Source organism: Somniosus microcephalus, chromosome 25 (assembly GCF_052327205.1).
Source record: "Somniosus microcephalus isolate GS21.2 chromosome 25, FLI_Smic_1.0, whole genome shotgun sequence".
NCBI lineage: Eukaryota > Metazoa > Chordata > Chondrichthyes > Squaliformes > Somniosidae > Somniosus > Somniosus microcephalus.
This window is the reverse complement of record NC_141011.1, coordinates 30,482,332-30,507,469: the sequence shown is the minus strand read 5'-3', so window position 1 is coordinate 30,507,469 and position 25,138 is coordinate 30,482,332. Positions and strand designations below refer to the sequence as shown.

The 25,138-nt window shown below is 46.7% G+C and overlaps 1 protein-coding gene across 5 annotated transcripts; it reads left to right on the top strand.

Annotated features, from left to right (window-relative positions):
* otud3 (OTU deubiquitinase 3) lies at positions 1-23,447 on the top strand. 5 transcript variants are annotated; one of them, XM_085967065.1, is made up of 9 exons: positions 1-162; positions 933-1,352; positions 8,280-8,428; positions 10,672-10,784; positions 18,133-18,255; positions 18,866-19,012; positions 19,959-20,055; positions 20,678-20,850; positions 22,155-23,447. In XM_085967065.1, the coding sequence occupies exons 2-9, from the start codon at positions 1,150-1,152 to the stop codon at positions 22,329-22,331; spliced, it is 1,182 nt and encodes a 393-aa protein (XP_085823191.1). In that variant the 5' UTR covers positions 1-162; positions 933-1,149; the 3' UTR covers positions 22,332-23,447. The 5 variants fall into 5 exon arrangements, with proteins under 5 accessions (XP_085823191.1, XP_085823192.1, XP_085823189.1 ...); XM_085967066.1 differs by lacking the exon at positions 1-162 and adding an exon at positions 295-319; XM_085967063.1 differs by lacking the exon at positions 1-162 and adding an exon at positions 335-526.
* The last annotated feature ends 1,691 nt before the right edge of the window (positions 23,448-25,138 follow it).

The following is a 25,138-nucleotide window of genomic DNA, read 5'->3' as shown; positions in this document are numbered from 1 at the left end:
TCTATTTTCTTTTCTTTCCAGTTTTGAAGAAGGGTTCGACCCGAAACGTCAACTCAAATTTCTCTCCATGGATGTTGCCTGACCTGCTGAGTTTTTCCAGCATTTTCTGTTGTTATTTCAGATTTCCAACATCTGCAGTATTTTGCTATGGAATTTTGACAGGTTGGTGCTGGGATTGAGAGAGGTTGAGTTAGGATAGAACGGATTATTGGGACAGGCTGGGATTGGAGTAGGTTAGGGCTGGGGCAGGAATAAGGATTGGGGGACAGGTTAAGGCTGGTCTTGAGACAGATTAGCAGCAGAACAGATTGAAATTCAGGTTGGAGGGGAGGCTCCAGAATAGATGACCCTTTGTTAAACTGTGGGCTGCTGAAGTTTCCCTAGCGCTGCGGGGGAGGCTGATACCAGTGAGTTGGTGAGCCAGGTCCGGGCTCTGTGGCCTAGTCCCTAGCCCCACTCCTTCCCCGGGGGGGGGGCGGCAACCAGCGGCCGCCCGCTGCCTTTCTCTCTGTGGACTGTTGCGAGGGTGAGTGAGGCGGCGGCGGCCCAAGCTTTTGGCTCCCGGTCGCTTTTCAATGCGAGGGAGGGACGAGCGTGATTCATTCCCAGTCCCCGCCTCCGCAAATTCGTATATATATATTTTTTAAAGCGGCGAAGGAGGAGCCGGCCGGCGCCGGGTGCCAGTGACCTCTCGCGGGCAGCGCCAGCACGCAAGCCCGAGGCTTCAGACTTGGCTCTAGGCCCTGCGCCTTGCTTGAATAGAATAAAACCAGCAGCAGCCGCTCTTGGTGCGTCAAATGTTATCACAATGTGGCGGGGCTGAGCTCAGCCTGTCCGACTTCTCTCTAAAACATAACGTCATGCAATATAATAGTTACTCAGCCCACCTCCTGCTCTCAATAAATAATTTTTATTTTCTCTTTCTTTTTCAGGGCTTGAGGTTCCTCTTTCATTTCGAGGTGAAGACAAGAGTGAGAGCGTCGACTCTTGGCTCCCTGTTTAATTTAATTTCTAACTCTTGCGTCCAGCTCTTGCATCTCTCCGGTTTGGCCCGTCACCATGGCGACACTCTGCCCTTTGCCTCTCTGACTCTAAATCCTGGTTCACCCTCTGCAGCCGCCGGCTTCCACGCGCCTTGGTCTGTGAGCCATGTCCAAAAAGCAAGTTGTGAAAAGCAGGACTAACAAGAAGCTGGATTTGGAGCGGAAAAGGGACGAGAAGGCGGTGAGGCGAGCCCTGGCCAAGGAGAGGAAGAACCGGGCCCAGTCTGGGACAGAGGATGAGGAGTTTGTCAGCTTTGCCAACCAGCTGCTGGCCATGGGACTCAAACTCCGGGAGGTGCCCGGTGATGGGTAAGGAATATGTCATGCAGTCAGCACACAGTCCTTTCAGCCATAGAAGCTGTAGCACAAGCCTGTTTTGATGGCATTTTGACCTTAAAACTAGTGGTGGTTAATGCTCCATCATGTCTTTGAGTCCATGTAAATTATACATAACTTTGCACTCGGTGAGTCCGCTCCAAGTTGAGAGAGGGTAGGATTCGATTCAAACTCCTTTATTCACAAGTGGGAGACATTTGCTGAGCAGCTCTAAGCTGTAATGCATTCAAAGAGTGCTGTAACTCAGCATTTCTTCTAAAACTGCATTTACACTGCACACAGTGACAGAGTAAACCACTGTTTGCTGTGGGTATGGAGACCATGATTACACTGCAGTAAGGGATTGGTGGTTCGAGTTTAAAACCCTCAGCTTTTTTATTCGTTCACAGAATGTGGGCGTTACTGGCAAGGCCAGCATTTATTGCCCATCCCTAATTGCCCTTGAGAAGATGGTGTCGAGCTACTTTCTTGAACCGCTACAGTCCTTGAGAAGGTACTCCCCCAGTGCTGAATTTGTCGTAGCGGTTTGTTACAACTGAGTGCCTTGCTAGGCCATTTCAGAGGGCAGTTAAGAGTCAACCACATTGCAGTGGGTCTGGGGTCACATAGGCCAGACTGGGTAAGGGCGGTGGATTTCCTTCCCTAATGGACATTCGTGAACCAGATGGGTTTTTACGACAATCCGATAGTTTCATGGTCACCATTACTGATACTAGCTTTTTTTATTCCAGATTTATTTAATTAACTGAATTTAAATTCCACAGCTGGTGTCTCACATCGCTGGATTATTGGTCCAGGCCTCTAGATTACTAGCCCACGATGCTACTGTACCCCTGCTGCTGTGGATTTCATTGCAAATTCCAGTGTAGTGGAAAATCAGATATGACTTTGTGTTTATGCTTTCAACTTTAATGAAAACTGCTTTGCTGCAAACCTAAAGTTGGTGTGCACACCTTACCATTTGTTATCAATGTTATATAGACTATTGATTGGGAGATCTTGAGACCGGATACTTTCTGCCTTGTTGCAACCTTCCCCCAAGGCCTAGATCATGCTGTCTCTTCCTGGTTTTAGTTAAAATGGCTGATTTTAAAATGTTGTGACCGCTGTCTTGGTTGTTAGGTATGGAATGCACTGTCTGTTGAATAGAGGGACCTTCTATACACATTTCAGTGACTTTTTTAAGATTTGCATCTCACATTTTGATATAATTCCTGAGCCTATAAATTAAGCTGTGCATTATCAATTGAACATTTAATATGCTCAAATAAAAACAAAATGCTGGAAATACTCAGCAGGTCAGGCAGCATCTGTGAAGAGAGAAACAGAGTCAACGTTTCAGGTCGATGACCTTTCGTCAGAACTGGAAAAAAGCAGGAAATGGAACAGATTTTTAAGCAAGTGTAGGGGCTGGGAAATGGGGGAGGGGATGAAAGAACAAAAGGGAAGGTCTGTGATAGGCTGGAAGGCCGGAGAGATTAAGAGACATTCAAGGCAGAAGGAGATGGTAATGGGACAGGTTAAGAAACAAGGGATGGCTCTAGATGAAGTGTAAATTGTGCTGGCAGAATGGAAGACAGCTGCCATGTGGGAGAGAAGAACAGAACAAAAGTGTGGATAAAAAATATATATGTTATGATCTGAAATTGTTGAATTCTTTGTTGAGTCCAGAAGGCTGTAAAGTACCTAATCGAAAGATGAGGTGCTGTAACTCGAGCTTACGCTGAACTTCCATGGAACAATGCAAGAGGCCGAGGACGGTGAGGTCTGAGTGGGAATGGAGCGGTGAATTAAAGTGATAGGTGACCGGAAGCTCAGGGTCCCTCTTACGGACTGAACGGAGGTGTTCTGCAAAGCGATCACCCAATCTGCGTTTGGTCTCCCCAATGTAGAGGAGACCACATCGTGAGCAGCGAATACAGTATACTAAATTGCAAGAAGTACAAGTAAATCGCTGTTTCACCTGGAAGGGGTGTTTGGGGCCCTGGACAGTGGACAGTGGGAAGTGGGGAGATATAAGGGCATGTGTTGCATCTCCTGGGCTTGCACGGGAAGGTGTCAGGGGAAGGGGTGCTGGGGGTGATAGAGGAGTGGACTAGGGTGTCGCAGAGGGAGCGGTCCCTACGGAATGCTGAAAGGTGAGGGGAAGATGTGTTTGGTGGTGGGATCACGCTGGAGGTGGCAGAAATGGCGGAGGATGATACGTTGAATGCGGAGGCTGGTGGGGTGAAATGTGAGGACAAGGGGAACTCTATCGTGGTTCCAGAAGGGAGGGGCAGGAGTGAGGGCAGAAGTGCGGGAGATAGAACGGACATGGTTGAGGGCCGTGTCAACCACTGTAGAAGGGAATCCTCGGTTGAGGAAAAAAGAAGACATGTCGGAAGCACTGGTATGGAAGGTGGCATCGTCAGAGCAGATGCGGCGGAGATGGAGAAACTGGGAGAATGGAATAGAGTCCTTACAGGAGGCGGGGTGGGAGGAAGTGTAGTCCAGGTAGCTGTGGGAGTCAGTGGGCTTGTAGTGAATGTTGGTCAATAACCTATCCCCAGAGATGGAGACGGAGAAGTAGAGGAAGGGAAGGGAAGAGTCGGAGATGGACCATGTGAAGTTAAGGGAAGGGTGAAATTGGAAGCAAAGTGAATGAAATTATCTAGTTCAGGGCGAGAGCAGGAAACGGCACCGATACAGTAATCAATGTATTGGAAAAAGAGGTGAGGGAGGGGACCTGTGTACGACTGGAACAAAGAGTGTTCCACATATCCCACGAAGAGGCAGACATAGCTAGGACCCATGCGGGTTCCCATAGCCACACCTTTAATTTGGAGGTGTGCGGGGTTGGGGAACTATGATGTTGGCAGCCGTGGGGGGAAGATCTCCAGAGGAGATGAGGTCAGTGACAGTCTTGAAAATGGTGGCTTGATGTTCGGTAGTGGGGTCATGGTCCAGGCAGAGTTAGGAGGAAGTGTCAGAGAGTTGGCATTCAGCTTCCGCTAGGTAGAGGTCGGTTTGCCAAACAACAACAGCACCACCCTTGTCATCAGGTTTAATGACAATGTTGGGGTTGGATCTGAGAGAACGGAGTGCTGCAAGTTCAGAGGGAGGTAGGTTGGAGTGAGTGAGGGGAACAGAGAAATGGAGACGGCCGATGTCACGCCGGCAGTTTGCAATGAAAAGATCTAGAGAGGGTAAGAGGTCAGAGGGAGGGGTCCAGGTAGAATGAGAATTCTGAAAGCTGTGCAGGGGGAAGACTCCTGGCCAAAGAAGTGGGCACGGAGGCGAAGGCGGCGGAAAAAGAGCTCAGCATCGTGCCGAGCTCGAAATTCATTGAGGCAGGGGTGTAAGGGGATGAAACTGAGGCCTTTGCTAAGGACTGATTGTTCAGGGTCAGAGAGGGGAAGGTCAGAGGGGATAGTGAAAACACGGCAGGGGGTGAGATTGGGAGAAGGGATGGGGTCAGAGGAAAGTGAAGGGGAAGAAGGTTCCGGAGGGGCGTTGGTGTCCAAGAGTTGTTGAAGCTTGTGATCCTTGACACCTGAAAGGAAGAAAAAAAGTTTTTTGTTAAAGCGCCTGATGAGGCGAAGGATGAAATGGAACTGCGAACCAGGACAGCTTTAAGATAGTGAGTCGGTGCTGCTGAAGAGAGAGGTCAAGAGTGTTCATGTGGCGTCGCATGGCATTCAGCGTGGATCTCTGGATATGGTGAGAGCAGTGGTTTGAGGAACGCTGAATATCTTGGAGATACCTGTAGTCCTGGGTGGATCCACAACACGAAGGGTGGAATTTCAGTTGGAATCCACGAGGAGTAAGTCGGAGACGGAGACAGTTGCTGAGGAAAGATATGTGGCTGTGAAAGCGAGTTTTGGTAGATACCTGATCAAATACGAGAAGGGAGATAGAAAGCAATGAAGATGAACAAGGTAAAAGAGACAAACGGAAATCCCGTCGAAGAGAAGAGCAGAACTTCTTCAAGGTGGGCATTCCTGGAAGAGAGGTGGCAATGAATTAAACACTAATACAAAAAGAAAATACTGCGGATGCTGGAAATCTGAAATAAAAACAGAAAATGCTGGAAATACTCAGCAGGTCAGGCAGCATCTGTGAAGAGAGAAACAGAGTTAACGTTTCAGGTCGATGACCTTTCGTCAGAACTGGAAAAAAGCAGGAAATGGGGGCTGGGAAATGGGGGAGGGGATGAAAGAACAAAAGGGAACAATATGCTCATATTGAATTCCACTGCCTTCCATTTTAACTGAATTGTTAACCCGTTAATAAAGCGGAGAAAGGAATTTGATGCAGTCATATTGGCGTGCTCATGTTAAGCGTGCATATGGTCTCGCATAGGGCAATTTGCAGGCTTTGATCCGGAGTGTGCAGTGATGTAAGCATGGGCAGATGAGAGTGTGATGAGGCTTAATAACAAAAGCATTGGGCAACAACCCAGACCTCCAGAGCAAAGCTGTCCGATACTTTCTTGTCCAAGGGCTCAGACTGTGCTACATAACCCCATGTATGTACGAGCTGCTGTTCCCTCGTAACATGATATGAAGCTAAAACAAATCACCTCTATTTCAGTTGAAATTGTGCAATTTGATTGTGGGAGCTGGAGCCACAAGATTCTGTAAATATACTTGATGCGAGGATTCAAAACTTGTCCAAGTCCAAATAGATACAGGCCATGAGTTCCCCATATACATTATACAGAATAGATTCAGACCATGGCTCCCTGTATACAATATACAGAATAGTGCTTAAATCCTTTCATGGCCTTGCCTCCTTATCTCTGTAACCCCCTTCCCCCCCCCCCACCAAACTCTCCATTCCTCTGACTCTGGCCTCCTGTGCATCCCTCCCTCCATTCGCCCCACCATTGGTGGCCATGCCTTCAATCGCATAGGCTTCACGCTCTGGAATTCCCTCCTGAAACCGCTCTGCCTCTCCATCTCCCTTTCCTCCTTTTAAGATCTTCTTTGAAACCCACCTCTTTGACCAAGCTTTTGATTACCCCTTCTAATATCTCTTTGGCTCAGCGTCTATTTTTATCAAGAGTATGCCTCTGTAAAGTGTCTTGAGACATTTTACTACATTAAAGGCGCTATATAAATCCCAGTTGTGAGCTCCCTGTATACATTATATAGAATAACATCCTGAACATCATCATGGTGATAGATGAGCTGGTAAAAAATTGTCACATTTCATGGGCATTGCATCCCCTTGATGTGTTACAGCCTTTTAACTATATCCTATATTTCATCTTCTTGCAGCAGTACTTTAAAATGTAGTTCACAGAACTACCTCCATTTTTGAAGCACTTTTCAAGATTATGAATCATAGAATTGACAGCACCAAGAACCATTCAGTCCATTGCTTCAGTGCCAGCTCTTTAACAGCAGCTAGCTATTCTAATCCCATTTCCCTGCCCTTTCCCCCTCCTATTTATTTTCCTCCTTTTTTCTAATAATTATCCATATTGATCACTGGGTGGAGAAATGGCAGATGCAGTTTAATACAGGGAAATGCAAGGTACTGAGAATTGCTGGAGGGAAGTTTGAGATGGATTATATTCCAAATGGGAATGTACTTGAGGTTTTGGAACAGGAGCGAGATCCTGGGGGCTCAGTGGACAGGTCATTAAATCTTCTCAGTTCATTGTTCCCAGGCAGTTGAAGCAAATAAAATGTTGGGGTGCATAGCAAGGGGTATAACATGTAAATCCAGAGAGATTATTTTAAAACTGTATTTGGCCTTGCTGAGACCACATCTGGAGCACTGCATGTAATTTTGGTCTCCCTATTTCAAAAAAAGGATCTTGAGTTATTGGGAGGGGGTGCTGAGAAATGCTTCATGGTTGACCCCAAGACTTGAGGGAAAGACGTACAGGAAACTTTCGATTTACCGGCACCTAAATAACCGGAAATCTCGGTTAACCGGCAAAATTCAGGAGTAGGTTCAGGTAACTTTTATTACTTTTTTTACTCCATTTGTTGTTGTGCAAGGGTGTGGCTGCAGCTGTTGCTAAGCTACAGAGACGCTTGCAACTTGTGCCCATTGTTCTGAAGCTGTTGCTAAGCAACAGGGTTTGTTTGCTCCGTATCTTTTACTACAGCGTTCGGTTATCCGGAATTTTTGATGAACTGGCACCACGTCGGTCCCGTCCGTGCCGGATTTAAAAAAAAGTTTCCTGTACAAGGAAAGATTGACTACCCTGTGTCTATTCTTTCTTGAAAAGAGACTGAGGGGCATATGATAGCAGTGGTTAAAATGATGTAAGGTCTGGACAAATTGGATCCAAGTAAGCTTTTCTGCTGTGTACTGAATTTAAGCACAAAAGGTCATATTTACAAATTAAGGACAAGAAAATGCAGGAGGAACTTTTCTACTAAAAAGGATGGTAATTATCTGGAACATTACCAGCGCAGGTGGTGGAACAAGAAATCTTAATGGGTTTCAAGAAGAAACTAGACAGTTTTTGTCAACATGTGGGATTCCGTGTTATTAGAAATGCACCAAGGGAATACTGTGGACTGGTGGGCTACATGGATCAAAGGTCTTCTCTAACCTGAAACCTTTTTTAAATAGCTGTAGAAGTGCGACAATGAAGGGTGCTGTGTTGCATTGGAATAGTGTACACAATCCCTTTAGCTATAGTTGTATTATATGCTGAACTACCTGAGATTTCTTTGTTTGGAGAACAAAACCCTGATTCATTTGGAAATGGCTTAACCCGTGAGTGCCCAACAATTGAATTCCTGGAGAAACTTGGAGAGCCTGTACTTACACTCATGATGCCACCATCCTGTGACGATCCCTTTGATCTTGGAGTTGCTGATTTTTGCTTACTTTTATTTTAATTTTCGAGCAGCATAAGGGGTTAAATAATCAACGGTGTCTTTTTTTTTAAAGGAATTGTCTGTTTCGTGCTCTTGGCGATCAGCTGGAAGGTCATTCCCGGAACCACTTAAAACATCGGAGGGAAACAGTCGACTTTATGATAAAACATCGGCAAGATTTTGAGCCATTTGTAGAGGACGACGTCCCCTTTGATCGATATGGTGAGTCCTGAATGTGATTGTCTCATTAACCCAAAGTATGAGTAAAAACAACGGTAGCAAAAGTGTGACATTAACATATGATCATTGGCCACGGGTTGAGCATACTTCATGAAATAGCATGCATGTGTGCAGCATATGCCGTGTCATCAACATTGCTCTGGTTTAGGTTTATACCAGTTTTACTCATTGTTTAGCCTGGGGGTGCTTAATGGCCTGGCTCTCCTTCACCTGTGACTATCGACAGACTTGCTGCTCGACATGCCCCGCCATTCACCCAATTCAATGTGATTCCCTCACCTGGGATACACATCCCATCACTCTGAGGTGCATTGTGTTGCAGCATTTCTGAAAGTGGCCCTTCACTAAAAGTTAGAGAGTAGCAGTGGTTTACATTCTGTAAGATTTTCCATTGTAGTGTTACTGATATGACTCCGGCCTGCAAACAATGAACCAGGTCACCCAGTGGGGGAGGTGAGTGGAGTGATCTGATTGTATAGTTACCAGCTCAACTGAAGTTAGCCATGGCTCAGTGGTAGCACTCTCGTCCCTGAGTCAGAAGGTTAGTGGGTTCAAGTTTGTGGGTGATGCAGAGACTTGAGCACAACCTCTAGGCTGATACTCCAGTGCAGTACTGAGGGAGTGCTGCACTGTCAGAGGTGCCGTCTTTCAGATGAGATGTTAAACCAAGGCCCTGTTTGCCCCCTCAGGTGGATATAAAGGATCCCATGGAACTATTTGAAGAAGAGATGGGGGAGCTCTCCTGGTGTCTTAATCAATATTTATCCCTCAACCACATCACTTTTTAAAAAAAAAAGATTATCCAGTTACTATTTCATTGCTGTTTGTGCACAAATTGGCTGCTGCATTTCCTACATTATGACAGTGAGTACACTTCAAAAGTACTTCATCAGCTGTAAAGTGCTTTGGGATGTCCTGAGGTTGTGAAAGGCGCTATATAAATGCAAGTCTTTCTTTCTTGAACAGTGACTCAGCCACAGGATTCCCAGCATCCAGTCTGCAAATGCTGGGGCTGACCGTGGGACTTTGGGGGAAAAAAACAAGGTTTGAAAAATAATTTTCTGGAGCCTGAGAACAGCTAATCAGAACCGAGATCGGTATTTTGTTCATCTGAAGTTATGGTGTTCAAAGTGACTGTTGAACAACGGAGAAACAAACCGAGGAAACGTGTACACCGCTGCAGAGCAAACTATTTTTATTTGTTCTTTGAATATGGGCAATGCTTGCAAAGCCACATTTGTTGCCCATTACTAGATGCTTTGAAAAGGTGGTAGCGGGCTGCCTTTTTGAACTGCTGCAGTCCTTGCACTGATGGTGCTCCTGCAATGGTGTTGGATAAAGAATTCTAGGATTTTAACCCAACTACAATAAAGGAAGGGCATTATATGTCCAAGTCAGGATGGTGGGTGGCTTGAAGGAAAACTTGGAGGTGATGGTGTTCACATGATCGTGCTGCCCTCGTCTTTCTTGGTGGTAGAGCAACACATGGTAACCAAGCTGCCCATTTAACTTTTTGCGGCCATGCAGTCTCCTGTACAATAATAGTCAATCTGGCAGATGTTTTTGATATACATTGTGCTCCCTTCTAATGCCAAATGAACAGTATTGCTGCGTGACTCTGAAAACGACATTGTGTTTGCTGGGGTTGCCTGGCGGCATCTCGTGCGTGCAGGCACTGTTAACGTGATACTGCTGTGGACTGTAATGGGTATATTAAACAGATACTTAGAATGCTACCTCCTGACACTTCATAATCTTTCACCCATGGTCAACAACAACTTGCATTTATACAGCGCCTTTAATGTAGAAAAATGTCCCAAGGCATTTCAGGGGCATAAGGAAAATGGATGCCAGAGAAGTTTAGGGAAGCAATTCCAAGTAGCTGAAGACACAGCTGCCAGTGGTGGGGTGATTGGTAGGGGGAACGTACAAAAGGCCAGAATCCAAGGAATGGAGAGATTTAAACACGGGTGGAAATTTTAAATCCAAGGCGTTGGGGAACTAGAAGTAATTGTCGATCAGTGAGGACTGGTGTGATGGGTGAGCTGACTTGGTGTGGGATAGACTGGTTCCAATTCCAGCAATTCTCTAAGCTGGAACTATGGAGACCACAATTTCAGCTCGCACTATATCTCCTCCAACTATTTAATACCGAGCATGGATGGAGATAACGATTGGCATATATTATGACCTACACACTAATGGTTTTCATTTCTATTTTTCAGTTATGAATCTGGAAAAGCCGGGCACGTTTGTTGGCAACGACGTGATCGTCGCCTTTGCAAGGAACAACCAAGTGAATATCGTGATCCACCAGCTTAACGCCCCACTTTGGCAGGTAACATACCGTGCAGCGTAACACTTCACATATTAAGAGAGGCCGAGATAATACACTGGGCGCGTAGAGGATGCTGCATCGGAAAATCTCGATGCAAGGAGACTAACTCATCGGTGACTTTGTTGTGAATGATTTGTACGGAACCCCATCACATTACGTTTTGTACTCGGCAGCTTCCTCTAGTGTTCTCTAACATGCTTGCGGTGTTCTGTTAAAGACTTCGAATAAACTTGCGTTGTAGCGGTGGAGTTCTGATACAATGTCTCATATGCATGGAGCACGTGGTCTTTCTATGTAGGGTGTTGGTCTTTTTTGTATTAGAGTGACGCCCAGCAAGTCGTGTTTCTGATTGCTTAGTGGTTGTTACTATATATGTGTCATTATCAGTCGGCTGAGCCTGTGTGTCAGATGCTTATTGCGGCACGCTGGGAGATTGACATTTGATGGCTTTATACTAATGATGATGGGTGATTATTTTGTATCAGTCATGTAGTACATGTGTGTTATCGTTGCTGGGAACTATTATTTGCAGGAATTGCAATGGTTGCATCTGGTTATAAACTACTGGTGGCTCGCAGGTAGTCCTCGTCAGGCTGATCCCACAGAAATCGGCAACAAATAAAACTCATCTTGTCAAATCAAACTAATTGATTAGTCATTCGGCCACTAACACCCAGGCAGCTTTCACGGAGCTGCAGTAACCTTTTACTTACTTGGGTGCAGAAAATGCAAACACCGCAGAATGAGAGCTTGGACAGTGAAATAAGAGGCCCTCTGAGACACTGTAGACTGTGACAATTTGAAAGGGAGACATTGAGAGAGGGCAGGATCACACCCCCATCCTATACACATTTAACAAGCAGGATTAGTGGGTGCAGGGAGTAAAATAAGCTACTGCCTTCTGGGCCTCCTGATAGGACACCAATTAAACCCCAATGCAAGCAATTTTATGGGCTTCTTCCACTACTGCACCTAAGAAGTAACAGCAAAGCTCCAGATCTGTTGGCTGGGCTACTGGAAAGGGTGCTATAGTGGAGAACAGGATAAGGCTTGGCTGCAATGTTCGTGTTATCCCATTGATGCTGACGTTCAACGTCTGGCCTCACACAGGAAAGGATCGGGTGAGGTACACTAGCGGGTTCAGCATCCGTGGTGCCAGCAAAGAGTCAGCACCTTGGAAGGGGAAGGGGAAGAAAAATTTAGCAGGATGAATTGAAAATGCAATGAATGCGAATCCAAGCATTTGAGGGGGAGCTTGTTGCAAAAAAAAAAAAAAAGAAGCAAGCAAGCACTTGATAGTCAGTGAGGTACCACTGGAAAGTCTTCAAGATTTGGATTCCATTCTTGGCCTACTGCTACCAGAGAGCTGTATCTTGATAAAACAAACCAGGACAGCGCATGGCACTGAACTAGACTGTTACTCTGGTGTGTCGCCATCACATGCATACACGTTCTGTGACTCCAGACCAGAAACTGTGACATCATCATGTAATCATTAAATTCCATAATATGCATTTATAAAGAACATGTATTGTCAGCTGTTGTAGCCATACTCAACACTTCTGTGTTCTCCTCATCCAGTAAACTGCATCTTTGTTGGTCAGTAGCTGTGCTCATGAAGATGAGAGGTGTACTGGCCGCGCTAGACGTGCTCCTATCTAGCTATCCAGCAAGTTAAACACTCATTCAAAATAATTCTTCCTGAAGCGGTTGCTGTTTTGAAGCTTTTACTTGAACAAATTTGTGAAACTGTAAACAAAGACAAAGTATGTTTTGTACATAAACTGAGCACTACACATTCGATATTACACAAGATATAAACATATTTACAACAGTAGAATAGACTAATTGTATAACTAACTAACATTTGAACTAACTTCTGTAACTATTAAATATTAACCTTTTATAAACATAGTATTATCAAAATATTACTCTGACAACATTGCTATTATGCTAAGAACTAAAGATACTCAGATATTGCGCTTGGCCTAACATATGAAGTCAGATTACACTGGATTGTAATGGAACCTCTCATAGCAAATTCTCCATTACTCAAGTCAGGTTCTTCCTGGCTGATGCACTATCAACAACACCAAAGACTACGAGTTGAACTTATACGAAGTAGGCTTTTATTGACTAAGAACTGGAGCATGCCTCTGCTAGTGGATCCATCCTAAGAGCTCCCGGGGGAAGGGTGGTGAGTCACCTTTATACCCGGGCTTAGGGGTGGAGCCAGGGGCGGAGACATGCCCGGACCTGTACAGAGTTAACAGTGGTTTACCACATTCACCCCTCGTTTAAAAAAGAGTCCGGCGGGGTGAAGTGTTTCAAAAGTTCGTATACGAAAGTCTCTCCGGGGGTCTTGTCTGCCGTAATGATATTCGTGGTGCCGGTTGCGGCGGTTCTTTGCCCGCGGCCGCTTCTCACGTGGGACGGAGCACTGGCGTGTCGTCCTCTCGGGGTAGGGATGGCACCGGCATGTCGTCAGTTCGTGGTAGACACCCCGGTGCTGCGTCGTGGATAGTGGTGGTGGGTGGAGGTAGTGGATGGTGATCGATGGTGTTTCGGGTGGTACCTGAGGGTGCGAGGTCTCGAATTGAGACTGTGTCCTCCCGCCCGTCAGGATACGCCACGTAGGCGTACTGTGGGTTGGCGTGGAGGTGGTGAACCTTTTCGACCAGGGGGTCCGTCTTATGGCTCCTCACGTGTTTCCTGAGCAGGACGGGTCCCGGAGAGGTCAGCCATGGCGGTAGTGATGTCCCCGAGGTGGATTTCCTGGGGAAGACGAACGTCTTCTCGTGAGGGGTGGCGTTTGTGGCAGTACAGAGCAGTGATCGTATGGAGTGGAGCGCATCGGGGAGGACATCTTGCCAGCGGGAGATTGGGAGGCCCTTGGATTTTAGGGCGAGCATGGCGGTCTTCCACACCGTTGCGTTCTCCCTCTCTACCTGTCCGTTACCCCGGGGGTTGTAGCTGGTAGTCCTGCTCGTGGCTATGCCCTTCTCGAGCAGGTACTGGCGCAGCTCGTCGCTCATGAACGACGAGCCCCTGTCGCTGTGGATGTAATTGGGGAAGCCAAATATGGCGAACAAGTCGTTGAGGCACCTGATGACTGTGGCGCTGGTCATGTCCGGGCAGGGGATGGCGAAGGGGAAACGGGAGTACTCGTCAATAATATTGAGGAAGTACGTGTTGCGGTCAGAGGAGGGAAGGGGCCCCTTGAAATCGACGCTGAGACGTTCGAAGGGGCGGGTGGCTTTAATCAGGTGTGCCCTGTCTGGCCTATAAAAATGCGGTTTGCATTCGGCGCAGACCTGGCAGTTCCTGGTCATGGTCCTGACCTCCTCGATGGAGTAAGGCAGGTTGCGAGCTTTAATAAAATGGAAGAATCTGGTGACCCCCGGGTGGCAGAGATCATTGTGGAGGGTCCGTAGCCTATCGACTTGTGCGTTGGCACATGTCCCACGGGATAGGGCGTCTGGGGGCTCATTAAGTTTCCCGGGCCGGTATAAGATATCGTAGTTGTAGGTGGATAACTCGATCTTATCATTTTTGATTTTCCCCCTTTGTTAAACATAAATGCTACTGACCGTTGGTCAGTGAGCAGGGTGAAACGTTTACCGGCCAGGTAATGCCTCCACTATCGCCTGGGCCTCCTTCTCGACTGAGGAATGTCGAATTTCGGGGCCCTGGAGGGTCCGTGAAAAGAAGGCCACGGGTCTCCCCGCCTGGTTAAGGGTTGCGGCTAGGGCGAAGTCGGATGCATCGCTCTCCACTTGGAAAGGGATGGACTCATCCACTGCGTGCATTGTGGCCTTCGCAATGTCCTCTTTTATGAGGGTGAAGGCCGCACGGGCCTCTGCCGTCAGGGGGAAGGAGGTTGACTTGATGAGGGGCCGGGCTTTGTCCGCATAGTTGGGCACCCACTGGGCGTAGTAAGAGAAGAACCCTAGGCATCTCTTCAGGGCTTTTAGGCAGTGGGGGAGGGGGGAGTTCCAGGAGGGGGCGCATTCGGTCGGGGTCGGGGCCGATGACTCCGTTTTCCACCACGCAGCCAATAGCGAGGCGCGTGGTGCGGAACATACATTTTTCTCTGTTGTATGTCAGATTCAGCCGTTGGGCCGTACGGAGGAATTTTTCTAGGTTGGCGTCGTGGTCATGCCGGTCATGGCCGCAGATGGTGACGTTGTCTAGATAGGGGAAGGTGGCCTGCAGCGCGTTCTGGTCAACCATCTCCCTTTGGAAGACCGAGACCCCGTTGGTGACGCCGAAGGGGACTCGGAGGAAGTGGTAGAGGCGACCGTCGGCCTCGAAGGCCGTGTACTGGCGGTCCTCGGGCCTGATGGGGAGCTGGTGGTATGCCGACTTCAGATCAATCGTCGAGAATACCCGGTATTGTGCTATCTGGTTGACCATGTCAGATATGCGGGGAAGTGGGTATGCGTCTAATTGCGTGTATCGATTGACCGTCTGGCTGTAATCAATAACCAGGCGCTGTTTTTCGCCGGTCTTCACTACCACCACTTGGGCTCGCCATGGGCTGGTGCTGCCCTCGATAATCCCTTCCCTCAGGAGTCTTTCTACTTCTGATTTAATAAAGCTCCTATCCCCGGCACTGTATCGCCTGCCTTTAGTAGCAATTGGCTTGCAGTCTTTGGCGAGGTTAACGAACAACGGGGGGGTTTGACCTTCAGGGTGGACAGGCTGCATACTTTGCGCGGCGCCGTGTTTAAATTCTGCCGGCTGCAGACTGTAAGTGGGGGCAGGGGCCCGCCATATGCCATCGTGACGCTCTCCAGATGGCACTGGAAGTCTAATCCTAGCAGTACGGGAGCGCAGAGCTGTGGCAGGACGAGGAATTTAAAATCTCTGTACTCCACGCCGTTCACTGTCAGAGTCGCTACACAGTAGCCGCCGACGTCCGCCGTATGGGACTTTGAGGCCATAAAGACCTGGTGGCGTGTGGGCATAACCGATAGGGAGTAGCGTCGCACCGTGTCGGGGTGGATGAAGCTCTCCGTGCTTCCGCAGTCGAAAAGGCAATTTGTGGCATGGCCATTTACCTTTACGTTCATCATGGACCTGGCTAGTTGATGGGGCCTAGATTGGTCCAGGGTGATGGAGGCCATCATCGAGGTCGGTGGGTCGCTGTAGTATTCGCCCGCGCCGGGGGCCTGGTCTCGAAATGGTGTCCAAGATGGCGGCTCCCCCACGGCTGGTGGTGCCCAAAATGGCGGCCCGCACGGCTCACACGTGGTTGGTGGGGTCCAAAATGGCGGCCTGCACGGTTCACACACGGCGCTGCTGGAATTGGGGGTCGATTTCGCCCTGCACACTCTCGTGTAGTGGCCTTTCTTGCCGCATTTGGAGCAGGTCGTGTCCTTTGCTGGGCATTGCTGTCTGGGGTGCTTGGCCTGGCCGCAGAAGTAGCATTTCTGGCCTCTGGTCATTGCAGCTGTAGTTGGGCTGCTGGCGGCTTGTGGCCTTACCGGGTCCCAAGATGGCTGCTCCCGTGACATCCACGTGGCCATCCGGTCAGGGGGGTAGGCATCCATGTTCTGGAGGGCCACGTCTAACGAGTTAGCGAGGGCCACCGCCTTCTGCAGGTCGAGCCCCCTCTGTTCCAGCAGCCTCTGCCGAGTATAGTTGGACCTGATGCCGGCTACGTAGGCGTCTCGGATCAGGACTTCCGTGCATTCCTTGGCCGTCACCGCTTTGCAATTACAGGCCCGGCCGAGGACTCTCGGTGGCAGTAAATATTTGGCGCCCGATTCCCCGGGGCGCTGTTTTCGGGTAGCCAGGAGGTGTCTGGCGTAGACCTCGTTAACAGGCCTCGCGTATTGTTCCTTGCGTCGCGATGGCGGCCGCGTAAGTTGTGGCGTCTCGGATGATCGAGTAGACTCGGTGGCTCACCCGTGAGTTCAAGACCAGCCGTTTCGCGTCATCTGTAGTGACGGTAGTGCTGGAGGCCTCCAGGAAGGCTTCGAAACAGCTCAGCCAGTGTTCAAAGTTATTGGTTGCATCTGCTGCTTGAGGATCCAGGTCTAAATGTTCCGGCTTCAAGATTTGCTCCATGTTGAAAATTAGTCAATAAAATTGATGCGCTATCAACAATACCAAAGACTACGAGTTGAACTTATACGAAGTAGGCTTTTATTGACTAAGAACTGGAGCCATGCCTCTGCCAGTGGATCCATCCTAAGAGCTCCCGGGGGAAGGGTGGTGAGTCACCTTTATACCCGGGCTTAGGGGGGGAGCTGGGGCGGAGACATGCCCGGACCTGTACAGAGTTAACAGTGGTTTACCACACTGGCAAAACTGCTTCCTGGGGTCAACAGGAAGAAAGGAACAAAGGTCAAATGACCTCACACAGGAAGAAAGGAACAAAGGTCAAATGACCTCACACAGGAAGAAAGGAACAAAGGTCAAATGACCTCACACAGGAAGAAAGGAACAGATGACCTTTCCAGCTTACAAACTGTTAACACAATAACCGCCACCAGAGGGTGCTATTGCATGTAAAAATGTCCAGAATGTCACATAATGTCCATCGGTCCAGAACAAGAGGGGTTAATTAATGCAGAGGCATGGAATAATTTCCCACTTTGGGTGCATAGCGTCAGCATCAAGCACTCCCAGGTCAGGTACAGCACAGGTTAGGACAGTGTCTAATACACTGCCTCACATACTCTGCCATTATTTCTCATTTCATGTCAGCTAAAAGACTCCTCTTTTATTGGCCCCCGTCCTGCCCAATCTACCAGTACAGGTGATCCTCCAGAGGCTGCCCCAAATGGTGTGGGATCAACTTCAGAAACTGGGGCCCCTTAACGTTTCCGATAACCCCGTGTAACTTGTGGCAGCACTTTGTGCGATGAATGGTGCAGTCAGTGCAGAGACACACTTTGCAGTTTATCTTAAACTTGTACTTGTAAGCAATTGTGGGGCATTATGAGATGCCATTATGGACACTCACTGTGAGACGTTGGACGGCTGGAGTTTGAAGTCTGTATTCTTAAATATTGCGGAATCTGGAGTACTGCTCCGGGCTTGTCAGTATAAATTAAATGTAGCCATTGTGTGTGTGTAAAGTCCTTGTGACTGGATAGTAGCTGTCTCTGTCTGTAGCTCATACCCAGTGTTTTCAATGAGTCAGAATGTGGGGAAAGATTTCCTGTGCGTCTTGTGTATAATGGTATCATAAATTCATTTATAAAGAACATTTTTATTTGCACAGTGGAAATCTTTCCCACATGTGATTCTCCTACAGATAACGCAGCTCACTCATAGATAACTCCGAACAGTAAACAGAGCCTTTAATGTTTAATCAATTATTTTAACTCTGCAGGTTTTTGGAACCCGGAAGAGCAATGCTGTGGAGTTGCATATTGCCTACAGATATGGGGAGCACTATGACAGTATGCGTATGGTCAATGATAATTCAGAAGCACCTGCAAACCTAAAGACAGAGGTTGGTAAATGCATGTGATTGTGCCCTTAACCCTTTTGTACACTCCCCCTTAAACAAGTGTAGGCACAATGTCTTTTTTTAATGGAAACACGCCATGTTGAGGTCTAGTAGTTAAAGTTACTAGAAGGGTCTGTAACCTGCATTCCAGTTCTTAACCAGCAGGGAAAGAGACAGCAATCGAAGTCAATAAGTAGCTAAATTCAAAGAAGCGCAGAAAACATTTAGGTGCAAGTTTAGGAGTTTGCTGGTAAGCTAGCTTAGAAATTCTTGCTGATATGAAGGTTTAATTTCTTATAATGTTTGCTGCTCAGGCTGTGGAATGAATTCTGAACACACAGCCAGGATTCAGGATGGGGAGGGGGAGAACTGATCTGATTTAACTTTACCAGACAATAGCGCCCAGAAACTTTGGTCTCCTATGTGTGTTAAAAGGTGAACCTTTAATTTTCTTTCGAACTGTAGGTAGAGACAGTATACTGCAGGGCTGCTTCCTCATTTTGCAGTGTTTCGTACAGCTCCTGGTATAAATGCAGCACTTTTTTTTATTGTGAAGTGGTCTCTACAGCACCAGATCCACAAATATCCATGTTTAAATACGTGACTCTCACAGATGCTCATTAAAGACGATTCAAAGAAGAAAGATCGAAACAAAATGTGTCATTATCAGATGGAAGATATACGGGATTTTGAAAGTGAAGTGACAGAGACTGACTTGGATGATGCAGTTCAGAAAGTGCGCAACGCAACAGGATGCACGGTGAGTAACAGGAAACAGATCGGCCAAGCTACCTTCAGTGATCCTTGGCTAAGCTTACAGTAAAACATGTGAAGTAACACTCCAACTGCTGGGATCAGGCTCTGTATTTAATATCAATTAAAATCTTTCTAAATGAATTGTAAAGGTACTGCATCTATCTATTTACATAATTTGTCTTCAAACAGATTTGTTTTAATGTAATTTTGTGTTAAGCTGCAATAAATGGTGTCTGCTGATCATCATGTAAATACCACACTGTTATATATTTTTAAATTATAACCAGTCTAACAAATTGATTTTGAGATGGTTTCATTTGAAACTGTAGAGCTCACTGTGACCATACTTTGTGCGGTTTCTAATCCTGTTTGTGAAGTCTTTATTTTCTGTGAGTTGCAGTCCTTCATTTGGAGTTTATGGTGCAAGAATTGTGTATTTAGTCCTTTTTTTTTAAAAAAGACACTAAGATTTATTGGCGTAGTGGCTAAATGCAGTACCTGGTGCAGTACTGAGCCACAGTAACCAGGACTGATCGATCCAGTGTGGTACTCAGCCACAACTGAGTCTGTTGGTTGATCCAAGTCAGGGGGCAGTAGGGGTGCTACAATTGGCCTCAGTGCCATTTGGTTAGGGAGAGGGGAATATCTGCCAGGATTGCTGCTCCTGATCACTATTCAGTGACCCCCTGCTTTAAAAAGTTTTGTGTGCGCGCGTGTGTTCAGTGAGGAGGGTTTGGTTGTGATGGCCCCCACAGTCAAATATCCAGAAGGCATTTGCTGTTGGGGCTCATGCATGAAGAGTGGTCACAGGGATGAGGTACCAGAGGGTGTGCAGTGCCCTTGGAACCTGTACATGAACAAGAGTCAGCGTTCACAGGAGAGGAGGGTAGAACAATTGGGAAGGTGGCGTGACTTGTCGTGCAGTTGATGTTCTCCTTGTTTTCCTGTAGGATACAGCTGTGATTGTTCAGAATCTGGAAGCTGAAAACTACAACATAGGGTCTGTGATATTTGCCATCTTGCAGATGGATGAACTGAAGAATAGCAGTGAGTTCCACACGTGACTATTCGAATACATACTGTGTACAACATGTTGCAAGTTCACGTCAACAAGAGATTTTGAACTGTAATGATTTTCTGACTGACTTCCTATTTTGATTGTTTCCCCGTGTAAGATTTGTCCTTTGGTGTTGCAGATTCTGTTGGGTATTTACATGGTAAACATTTGATTTGTCGCTTTTGTAGAGGGTCCTGAGGCTAGCTTTTACTGTAGTTGTTTAAATGGCATTGAAAATATTTCTGAATTGTAATTGGGTGAATGCTTCATTTAATGCAAAATTCCAGATCAATGCTAGTTTATAATTATCTAAAACAGGCTGGCTCTGTCAGAATAAAAGATTACAATTTATAACAGAAGAGATTGAACGAGTTACAATGGGTCTGGGAATGCAGCCTTCCCTGGTGGTCTAATGGGTAAATATAGTGGTACTGCAGTATCGGACTTGGTTGAGAAATATAGGGCTAGGATGTCTTGCCATGCCCCTTTTCACATACTGTAATTGTGATTCAATCATTATGTACTCGCCGGTGCAGAATCACTGTCTGTTGTGTGACCCCGTTTCTGACCTGTGAGTACATCATACATGAATTTAATTTTCTGTTGGCTTAGATAGCGATGAAGAGTCCAACTGCAGCCCTCAGCACATGGCTTCTCTCTGGATGGAAAATGGGACTGGTACCAGGATTTTTGGAAACCAGTGTGTGAACACTGAAGAAATTGAAAACAACAGGATGCTGAACGAAAAGGAAGAAAACAAGAGGACCAAAAATAAGCTGTCTAAGGTACGTGTTAGACAGTGTGACCGGGGGCAGATGAAAAGAGAATGGTCTGTATAGTAATGTGTGATCTGTGCCCTTGTTATACCAGAGACAATAATGTCCAAGGCACCAGGTGCTGCAAAATCCCCAAATTTTGTAATAGAGTGGATTCCACAGCACCATACATACAGGCAGCCACACGTGGGCAAGTCTGCCCACTTCGGAGTCTTTAAACTCATGGTTTGCAGCATCATTTCTGGCCAGCAGACATTCCCCAATGGATCTTAAAGGGTCAATGGCAGGAAAACCACATAGTCAGCTTTTATGGGAGGCAACAGTGCCATCTCATTTACCCCCCCCCCCCAGCATAGCCTTCAAAGTCAGGGCTTCCATCAGCAGAAGTGCAGTACAGGAAACTTTTTTTTATCCGGCACGGACGGGGCCGACCTGGTGCCGGTTCATCAAAAATTCCGGATAACCGAACGCTATAGTAAAAGATACGGAGCTGAGAGCTCCGTATAAAGCAACAAACCTTGTTGCTTCAGAACAATGGGCACAAGTTGCAAGTGTCTCTGTAGCTTAGCAACAGCTGCAGCCACACCCTTGCACAGCAACAAATGGAGTAAAAAAAGTAATAAAAGTTACCTGAACCTACTCCTGAATTTTGCCGGTTAACTGAGATTTCCGGTTATTTAGGTGCCGGTAAATCAAAAGTTTGCTGTAAACAGGTAGAAATAGTATGACTTTTTTAGTATGCGTTTTCTTGAGTATTAGCTCCTGAAGGCATTGATTCCTTGCTCGGGTACAGTTCTGTAAGCAAAGGATGTCCTTCTCCCTCACCCTAAGTATCTTGCTGAAGTGGCCAATATTCATGCATTATTCTTGACAGTGAGCATTGGCAGGCTATTCAACGGCAAGGGGCATCTCAGTCAAGCCCACCCCTGTCCTCGCATGACCTCTGATAGTAGTTAACAGAAAGAAATGCTTTGCTTTTCCTTTCTCAAGGGATACAGAGGCCAATTGTAGCACTTTAACTGCTGCCCCACCAGGGATCAAGCCTGGGGCCTTCCTGGTTTCAGCTACTCACTGAGCTAGCAGGGAGATGCTAAAAGTGCAACTTTAACACCATCTGATGTGCTACTCTATGCAGAAGTTTATAAGGAAAAGTTTAACTTGGTAATATTTTATACAGATTTTTTTGAAATGCTCATGACTGAAAATAGAGAAATGTTGAGCATGCATACTGGCTGTTAAAATGGATGGTGTTTATTTATGCACCAGCGTGATTTTGCTAGTCTCATCATTAATTTGCGTTTCTATAATTCTAGGTTACAAACAAGCAGCGAAAAGAACTGCAAAGGTTAGAAAAGAAGAAACGACAGGAAGAAAGACATCGACAAAAGGTTGTAGACAGCAGGAGTAATAATTTAGAAGCCAACGGGACTGATGGGGACTTGCAGGCACCGGTTACCCTAGTAAAAACATTTGCTACTTTAAACATTTGACTCGTGGACAACAGCTCCCTCAACAGCTGGAGATCGCCTGACATTGAATGGGTTACATACATCTCCTGGGTGGGGGGATAACCTGGTGGGAGATGGAGAGGATTTCGGATGTTTTCTGATGCTGCTTTAGATTAAGAAAATATTTGATTTCGCACCTTTTTGACGAACTTGTTTTTCTTTGTAAACTTGCGTGTAAACTGGAAGAAAAACCCTCAAAGTGAAAGCAGTGGATTATTTACATTTTACAAATGCAGTAAAAGATTCAAATGGTAATAAGTGAGAATTAAAATGAGCAATGTAAAATGTGTGTTTAGATGAATTTTAGTAGTAAATGGATTTAAAGGCAAGAATGCTCTTTAATAACTCTGAAAGCACAGGTTACAGAGCCTGACTGTAACATTTTAAAACATCACTCCTTCCTTGCACCTTCATTAATATTGATTAATGGAGGTGGAATGTGAGGCCCTTTCTTTACAACATGTATTTGCACAGTTCCCAAAAGAGACTGTACAGTGGGTTTGCACGGGAACATTTCTGAACACATCATTGGTACAGTCTTCGAGAGGTGTTCACCTGCGAGCACCTGTAGGGGTTAGGGCTTTAAAACATTTAGAAAAGTGAAGCTTTTTTTTTTAATCCTTTCCAGGACTGAAGTATTTTTTTAGTAAAGGGTACAACTATGCTGCTAACCACCAAACACGGAGGATGCTTTCCCTACAGACTGTGCGAAGAGTGCATGAGTAGGCTTGGCAACTGTTAAACCGGTACGAGGCCAGTGGAAGAACTGCAGCTTCTGACTGGCACCAGAGGCTCCTGTATCTTGCTTATCAAAAGCTTTGTCCGAGATATTTTGGTTGAACACTCCTGGAGGTGACTTGAGTTAAAGAAACTCCTGAACTTGTTTTGTTGAATTTCTACCTCTTGAGATTTCTCCTTGCTTGGCAGTAAGGGACCATTTGATTATGGAAAATGGTTGGGAATAGCCACCGAGTATTTAAAACGGTAAACTCCATGGACAACTATGTTAAATAGCTGGCTATTGTATGATTGCTTGTGTTTACTATATTTCTGCTCTGTATATAAAATAATAAATCTATGATCACATTGAGAAACTAACTTTTTGTTGAGCACTTTCTAAAAACAATTTTTTTTTCCTGTCGCAATGATTTGGAATCAGTAAGGTCTCTTTTTAGGTTGGAGGTGATTCTTAAGATGACACCCCTGCTGTTCAACGTTTGGAACCAAATTAACTTTCTGTTGGGAATTGAATCTCTGAACCAGGCAGGTCCGCGTAACTTGGGGTGCTGTGGCTGATTGATCAGCCAACCTGGCTCAGCAATGGATCTTGGCGGAGAAGACCCGTCACTGGGGACTGGGACCTGCAGGCTAAAGCCCCAACGGGTAGCTGGACAAGCAGCGGGAAGCTTAATGTTGCTGGTTAGCTGCATGGTGTTAATTGGCCAAACCCCAGCAGTACGCCTGCACACACGTGGGAGTTCTGAAACCTGCGCCTAAGCTTTCTGGACTTGGGTAAGTGTAAAGTGTCCCTTAGGGGAGAGAGAATGCACTCGATAACAGGAAAATCTGTATGGATTTCTCGATTTGGTTTAGAGACTCAAAGCACAGTGATGGATTCCTGTGCATATTCAGCTTGGTAAAAAAACATTTTGTCTATCTCTGACGATCTGTCTATGTACTTAAACACAACAGAAAATGCTGGAAACACTCAGTGGGTCAGGAAGCATCATGGAGACGGGAGCCAAGTAGGACTGGAACAAAGAAGGTTCCACATCTCCCACGAAAAGGCTAGGGCCCATGTAGGTTTGCATAGCAACATTTGGAGGAAGTGAGTGGAGTCAAAGGAGAAGTTGTTCAATGTGAGAACAAGTTCAGCCAGGCGGGGGAGGGTGGTGGTGGTGGATGGGGACTGGTTGGGCCTCTGTTGACTTCCTCCAAATTAAAGGTGTTGCTATGGGAACCCGCATGGGTCCTAGCTATGCCTGCCTTTTCGTGGAATATGTGGAGCATTCTTTGTTCCAGTTCTACTCAGGTCCCCTCCCTCACCTCTTTTTTCCGGTACATTGATGACTGTATCAGTGCCATTTCCTGCTCTCGCCCTGAACTAGAAAATTTCATTCACTGCTTCCCTTACCTTCGCATGGTCCATCTCCGACTCTTCCCTTCCCTTCCTCAACTTCTCTGTCTCCATCTCTGGGGATAGGCTATTGACAAACATCCACTATAAGCCCACTGACTCCCAAAGCTACCTGGACTACACTTCCTCCCACCCCACTTCCTGTAAGAACTCTCTTCCATTCTCCCAGTTTTGATGTCTCCGCCGCATCTGCACTGACGATGCCACCTTCCACACCAGTGCTTCCGACATGTCTTCCTTTTTTCTCAACCGAGGATTCCCCTCTACTGTGGTTGACATGGCCCTCGACCGTGTCCGTTCTATTTCCCACACTTCTGCTCTCACCCCTTCCCCTCCCTCCCAGAACTACAATAGGGTTCCTCTTATCCTCAACTTTCACCCCACCAGCCTCCACATTCAATGGATCATCTTCCGCCACCTCCAGTGTGATCCCACCACCAAACACACCTTCCCCTCCCCTCTTTCCCCCCCCCCCCCCCCGCCTTTCAGCATTCCGAAGGAACCACTCCCTCCGCAACACCCTGGTCCACTCCTCTATCACTCCCAACGCACCTGCCTGTGGAAGTGCAGGAGATGCAACACCTGCCCTTTTACCTCCTCCTTTCCCACTGTCCAGGGCCCCAAACACTCCTTCCAGGTGAAACAGCGATTT